Here is a 7932-nt window from a genome sequence, read left to right as displayed (position 1 = left end):
ACAACTATATTATAATTCCACATGCATACCTTCATTTCAATAATGTGTTACAACAGAATTTACAGTCTGAGCTCAATCAAAGCAGATTTTAGTTATATGATGTAAAAAACTTTCACATATACCTTATCTAATTCTTCATTTTTATACTTTAAAAAGATATTTTTCAAAAATTGCCGCGAAAAATATCAATGACATTTTCGGCAAATGAACTGTGAACTGCCAGCCACAAGCACGTCACTCAATCTCCCGTGTGTCGTCAACTGCTATTCATAGGTTCATCGCTCAATCTCCCGTGTGTCGTCAACTGCCATCCATAGGTTCATCTCTCAATCTCACGTGTGGCGTGAACTGCTATCCATAGGTTCATCACTCAATCTCCCGTGTGTCGTCAACTGCCATCCATAGGTTCATCTCTCAGTCTCACGTGTGGCGTGAACTGTCATCCACAGATTCATCACTCAATCTCACGTGTGGCGTGAACTGTCATCCATAGGTTCATCACTCAATCTCACGTGTGGCGTCAACTACCATCCATAGGTTCATCTCTCAATCTCACGTGTGGCGTGAACTGCTATCCATAGGTTCATCACTCAGTCTCACATGTGGCGTGAACTGTCATCCCAGATTCATCACTCAATCTCACATGTGGCGTGAACTGCCATCCATAGGTTCATCACTCAGCCTCACGTGTGGCGTGAACTGTCATCCATAGGTTCATCACTCAATCTCACGTGTGCCGTGAACTGTCATCCATAGGTTCATCACTCAGTCTCACATGTGGCGTGAACTGTCATCCATAGGTTCATCACTCAGTCTCACGTGTGGCGTGAACTGTCATCCATATGTTCATCACTCAGTCTCACGTGTGGCATGAACTGTCATCCATAGGTTCATCACTCAGTCTCACATGTGGCGTGAACTGTCATCCCAGATTCATCACTCAATCTCACATGTGGCGTGAACTGCCATCCATAGGTTCATCACTCAGTCTCACGTGTGGCGTCAACTGTCATCCACAAATTCATTACTCAATGTCACGTGTGGCGTGAACTGTCATCCATAGGTTCATCACTCAGTCTCACATGTGGCGTGAACTGTCATCCATAGGTTCATCACTCAGTCTCACGTGTGGCGTGAACTGTCATCCATAGGTTCATCTCTCAATCTCACGTGTGGCGTGAACTGCCATCCATAGGTTCATCACTCAGTCTCACGTGTGGCATGAACTGTCATCCATAGGTTCATCACTCAGTCTCACGTGTGGCGTGAAGTGTCATCCATAGGTTCATCACTCAGTCTCACATGTGGCGTGAACTGTCATCCCAGATTCATCTCTCAATCTCACATGTGGCGTGAAGTGTCATCCATAGGTTCATCACTCAGTCTCACGTGTGGCGTGAACTGTCATCCACAGATTCATCACTCAGTCTCACATGTGGCGTGAACTGTCATCCATAGGTTCATCACTCAGCCTCACGTGTGGCGTGAACTGCTATCCATAGGTTCATCACTCAGCCTCACGTGTGGCGTGAACTGCCATCCATAGGTTCATTACTCAATCTCACGTGTGGCGTGAACTGCCATCCATAGGTTCATCACTCAATGTCACGTGTGGCGTTAACTGCTATCCACAGGTTCATCACTCAATGTCACGTGTGGCGTGAACTGCTATCCACAGGTTCATCACTCAATCTCACGTGTGGCGTGAACAGTCATCCGTAGTTACACCTCTATTTTTACAATTAAGGTTTGTATGTACAGTGCATTTAACGATATCGGGTCTTTGTGTTAGGTGATACACGGACATGTACTCGAGTTCCGAGTACTTGACTACAGTTGTTGAGAAGTTTCTAAACAGCTCAGGATTAACACGAATTACAAATACTTTTTTTTATCTAATGACTCAACGAGAATGCTTGCGGTCCAAACACAAACAGTTTAGTAGTTGTTTGTAACGTCATGCTGATAACACTGATTTATATCGTATGTGCACCAAGGATTGTGCATTTTATAAACATGTGCTGCAGATACTGACCAAGGTAAGTATCGTACTGTGAGGAATTCAGAATTCTGTAAATAATATTTATAAAATCATTTCATATAGCTGAATGTTAAATAGTTGACATACATGTGTTGTATAATATATATTATTTTTTAAATATGATTGTAGAATATCATTTTTGATGTCAAACATTTGGTTTTAAAAAAGGCAGACAGTGTCATTTACATATAAGTAGGCAGTATCTAAAACTATACATATCTACTATATAAGTATACAGTTGAACAAGCTAGAGCTCAAAAACAGTCGCCACGAACTCATTTTTGTCATCTAAGATGAAGGCATGCATGCACAAACCAACATATATTAAAAACAACTAATGATAAAGATACGCTCCGATGATTTTGTTGATATTAGTCAACAGAATCAATTATAGCATTTAAAGTCTTGTCTTCTATATTTTGCCTCGTTAAATTTCCAGTACAGCAGTCAATAAAACTGTTTCAATTTTTAATACAATGATTGCAATTTGTAAGTTATTTCATATTTGAAAATTGCAAGTTTATAAGATCAGTGGTGAAATCAGTTTTCAGTTGATATAACTTTCATTTCTCGATAATACTAACCTTGCTTCCCCAATTAAAGATTTATATATGTTCAAGTTGATTCAATGTTCACAGGCTTATTCCCGTCATTTTGTTTCAGGTCGAAATTGTTTTATATTTATCAAATAAACTCGGACGTTCAGAGTATATATTTAGGAGAAACATGCATCTTTGCACAAACTAATGTTTATCTATGCAATACACCGGTTGGTCGCCTCAATACATAGCTAACCTTCTTATACTGTCAAAAGGATCTTGGTACAGTAAAGAAACTGGCATTATAACATAATTCTAACGTTCACTTATGTTTCTAATTCGGTGAAGTACTGAGGATCCGTTTTTCCTTGATTTCTTGGTAGGACACAATTGTCAGTACGTCGTCAATGTCAGACAGACGATAGGTTATATATATGTCATAGCACAAAAAATGAGATAATTCTAAGAGCACTTAACTGCATTCACAAACAGATTGACGGACACTGTGCAGCTATTTACGACAAAACACATCTTTTTTGGGTGATTTATTACGCCTCAACATTTCACTGTCGGTAAGGGCTGGGGAGCTCTTTGTTGATTCTGTAATCAAGTGGTTTATATCAGTTTATTTTCTGTTTTACATTTTTTAACTACGTCTTATACTTTTTATTTTTAGATTATTAAAATCGTAATTTTTGAGGGATGATAAAATACCACAATATTTATTTCTTAAATAATTTACACAAAAAATGTGATTTATTCATAATGTAATCGGTTTGGGTTTAACAAAATGTATGAAGTGTTTTGTAAAACCTCCTAATGCCTATTGCGGTCATTTATTTCATAAATTTCGTTAATGATATTAATCGCCTATAATATTTCAATCAGTTTAATTTGTGAACAACTCGAATGACGACTGCTTTTCATCGTATGTTCTATAAAGACAGGGCTGACACATGAATTAATTTGTAGATATTTTATGTCTTGAAACACTTAAATTTTACCAATTACGCGCGGTAAATCTAATTTAAATTTATATAGTAGATACATTTAGTAAACTGAGAAAGTGGTTGATATATTCCAGTATATTATGACTTTGATATGTATCAGGTTTGTAGTTAAATTTGAAATTAGCAAATGCTGTTTAACAGTATCCAGTGTAGGTGTACAATTTGCCAAACTTGGGACTATCACCTTACATCCTATCGTAATGGTTGTACATGATATACTTTACTCTATGGCTGAACACACCCACACTTAACGTAATGAGTTAACTTATCTGTATCGCCAGCACGCGTCATAATATGCATCTTCCACTGATAAAATAACCATTGAAGAACATTTTGATATTATAAGCTCTATATCAGTTAGATCAGATATTGGTGTCTCGAACTGTTATGGAGTTAGATATAAAAATGCGATAAATTTACTAAAACATTTTTTTCGGCAAAGAACTATTAAGTGATTGAAAGCTATATTTGTATGTAATATATATAACACGACTAAAATATATCCATATTTCTAATATTCATATGAATTGTGAACATTCCTTTTTAGTATTTATCAGATAAAATGTTATCAGTTTACAACGATTTTTTTTTTAATATTGTGTGTTATTTGCAGGATACAGACGTACAACAGAATGTCTACCTGGACAATGTTTGACCCCCCGGACTACGTCTTCACATCACCAACATATCCCGGGAGCAGTTCTCACAATGAAACTTACATAAATACTACAGATTTTAATTTTATAACCGGACATGTCAACAATTCGAATGTGTCCACTGCTGACGTCACTTCTACGTCACCAACTGAGGAACTGCTCGCAGAAGTTAGTTCATATCTATGGAAAATTTTGTCTCCTGTATTGTTCTTAGTCGGAATATTCGGCAACACATTCAGTGTTATCATTTTAAGACGAATGCGGTTTTTAAAGAAGCCATCTTTGTTTTTCCTTGTCCCTCTTGCTTTCACAGACATGACCGTTTTGTGTGTTGGACTCAGCCGATACTGGGTCAATGAAATGTTTGATTTTGATCTCCGACTTATTTCTCAAGCTGGGTGTAAAATCAATTTATTTGTGATATACGTCTCTATGCAGTTTTCGTCCTGGATTTTAGTATGTTTCACATTTGAACGTTTCCTAAAAACCAATTTCCCGTTTCGATATATACGGGTTATGACAGTGAAGAAGGAGATTTTAGCTTTGATAATAATATTTTCATTTCTTGTGTGTGTGGACGGCCATCTCTTTTGGACCAATGGATTAACGACCAGGGATGGATCACTGGCTTGTTCATCGTTAACAGATGAAACATTTCATTTTGATGAATATGTTTTCGTGTACATAGATTTTGTTTTTCTCTCCATTTTGCCAGCAATTTTGATGTTTGTTATGAACATATGCATTGTTCGAGTCTACCGACGTTCAATTGAATATTTAAAAACATCTAGTATTAGCACTAACGCCGCATCCAACAGACATAGGTACAGCATCAAACTCACCAAGATGGCTCTCGTCACCAACTCCTACTTTTTGTTTGCAACCTTACCGATCTGTTTGTACTTTATTGTGGATTCCTATACACATACTGATGACGCAGTATTTAACGCCAAGAAGGATTTAGCGTGGTCTGTGGTGTATATCTTACAGTTTTCTAATTACACCATGAACTTTTTTCTGTACGTCGCGGCCAACGACAAGTTTAGACTACACTTTTTCAGCATTTTAAAGTGTCAACTTCCTATAAGGTATACAGCTCTTTTGTTCTGTCATTCTAGAAATTATAACGTTTTTAATATCATGGTCCAGTCAATTATGTGTGCAGATAAAGGGATAAATTGAAGGACAATTTTAAAGTTAGCGTTTAAAAATACGATCTATTAAATACATTTACAACAGAAGAAGTGAGAAAAAAACAAAACATTTCATGCTTTTCTTTTAACATATTTTTCAAACTAGTTAATAATACGAATTGATGTAAAAGGAGATGAAATTCGGCTCATTTGATTGGAAATTTGTTTAAAATTTCACCTAAATTAATCACTAAACTTTTTCTTCTTTAGACAATTCCATTAAAGTGTTAACACTCATTCACAAATTTTGTATATGAAATTAAAAAATAGCACATAAGTTTAAATCACATTCTGTTAAACCTCGATATAATGTCATCTGTTACAATTGACAGCCTGTATACCTTCAAATGTTGCCTGCTATCTTCCTAATACATAAAATTCTTATATAAATCTAACGGCTGTTGCCACACTTAACATGAACCACAACATTTATTGAATTATTGGGTGGGTGCACCTTCCCGTCTGGACATGCTCTTTCAATCACTTTGGTTTTATTCCAGTCGCCCCCTAGCCTTCAAAATTTAATCCAATATCACTACTGGCGGTTCCTAGGACGAAACAGATGTAGTTTAATTCGCTGTTTGGTTCTAGTGTCTCTTACTTTAACTTTGAACAGCTGCTAATCATTCATGGGTCTTTTGTTAATCTTGTATAGTCAAAATGTTGTCGCAGAAGTACTGACAGTACCATTGCACTAATAAATCATAGAATTTGCAGAATAATAGATATAGTATATACATTTTAAAATGTTAAACATACAGGGATTATATTGAATTAGGGCGATGAAGTCTCGCTATTCTGGGTTATGCATCTCCGTAAACTATTTCCGTTTTGTTTTGATTTTATGATTTTAATATAAATACCTCAAACTTAATCCAGAACCACGAGGATCAGTTTTTACTCCAATTATAAACACTTTCCCTAGAGACACTCATCCTTTCTGTTCACACAATAAATTAATTGTGATAACCAGATTTAAATACGATTAATTTATCATTACTGCATGCAATTTTATTTTACAATGTTCTTGTGATAGATATTCATCAGATTTTTTTTTCTTCAGATTTTCACGAAAAAGAAGCTCTGCTTATAGTGCACAGAGTACATCAACATTTCGTATTACAAGCGAGGATTCAGAAACCATGGCAGGAGGTTGTGAGAGGGAAGGGAACAATAACCAAGTATCTCCGTCATCACATCTCAATTCTGTTACAACTTCTCGTACTGTGTCCGTACATTCATTGTCGGCGAAAAAAGACAAACCCTCTCCAACCTCATTGTCAGTGAGGATAGACAACCCCACTTCACCCTCAGCGACGATCGACAAACCCTCTTTGTCCTCAGTGTCGGCGACGATCGACAAACCCTCTTTGTCCTCAGTGTCGGCGACGATCGACAAACCTTCTTTGCCTTCAGTGTCGGCGACGATCGACAAACCCTCTTTGTCCTCAGTGTCGGCGACGATCGACAAACCCTCTTTGTCCTCAGTGTCGGCGACGATCGACAAACCTTCTTTGCCTTCAGTGTCGGCGACGATCGACAAACCCTCTTTGTCCTCAGTGTCGTCAACGATCGACAAACCTTCGGTGAGGAGGCGGGACAAATCCAAACAAATGTCTTGTGTACCCTGGTCAAAAAGAGTAAAACATTTCAACAGTGCCGTTCCAAATTTCTCTGTGTTGGATGCATCCGTTTAACGTTAACGCTGGATTCCTCTGTGTGAATATGTGATTGTGGGGATGGAGGGGAGGGGGATTTTATAACATATGTCACAATGTGATAGTCATGTCACCTGATAACTACGTTTCGGACGCCTCAGAGAACCAGGACAATTGATCCTCTAGTCCTTATGTAAAGAGCCCAAACTCCACAAAAAACCGCGGCTTGTTTATCATTTCATCATATTGCTGAGTTTTACATGTTAGTCAATGGTTGGATCTTATCTCTACAGATGACATAGCATTCCATCCAGGATGTTACAGAATGAATGTTTCATGAAAGAGAGAAATGAACTTGAATGCATAATAGCCAATTATTCGAGAAAAGTGTTCAATATTATATTAACATATGAAATGTATTGCTTATTATATTGGTTTTTATTGTTTTCATACCAGAGTTTTATTGTCTTTATACCAGTTTCATATCAAGACTTTCACACCATTCCCACGGAAATTATAAATTGAGTTATAACGCCCTCTGTCACTTTCACACCATTCCCACAGAAATTATGAAATAGACTATAGTGTCTTCTCTCAATGCCACACCATTCCCACGGAAATCATGAAATGAACTATAGTGTCTTCTCTCAATTCCACACCATTCCCACGGAAATCATGAAATAGACTATAGTGTCTTCTCTCAATTCCACACCATTCCCACGGAAATTATGAAATAGACTATAGTGTCTTCTGTCACTTTCACACCATTCCCAAGGAAATCATGAAATAGACTATAGTGTCCTTTGTAACTTTCACAGCATTCTCACCGAAATTA

General features: G+C 37.2%; 1 protein-coding gene across 1 annotated transcript; it reads left to right on the top strand.

The window, feature by feature from the left end:
* Window positions 1–1829: 1829 nt before the first annotated feature.
* LOC132547878 (growth hormone secretagogue receptor type 1-like) lies at window positions 1830–7526 on the top strand. The gene is made up of 3 exons (XM_060211686.1): window positions 1830–2039; window positions 4204–5334; window positions 6503–7526. Exons 2-3 carry the CDS (start codon window positions 4223–4225, stop codon window positions 7134–7136), a joined length of 1746 nt encoding a protein of 581 aa, XP_060067669.1. The 5' UTR covers window positions 1830–2039; window positions 4204–4222; the 3' UTR covers window positions 7137–7526.
* The last annotated feature ends 406 nt before the right edge of the window (window positions 7527–7932 follow it).

This window comes from Ylistrum balloti, unplaced genomic scaffold (genome assembly GCF_031769215.1).
Source record: "Ylistrum balloti isolate Yb309-2 unplaced genomic scaffold, AGI_CSIRO_Ybal_v1 Utg369986, whole genome shotgun sequence".
In the NCBI taxonomy this organism is placed as follows: domain Eukaryota; kingdom Metazoa; phylum Mollusca; class Bivalvia; order Pectinida; family Pectinidae; genus Ylistrum; species Ylistrum balloti.
The sequence above is the reverse complement of the archived record's forward strand: the minus strand, read 5'-3'. Positions and strand labels throughout refer to the sequence as shown.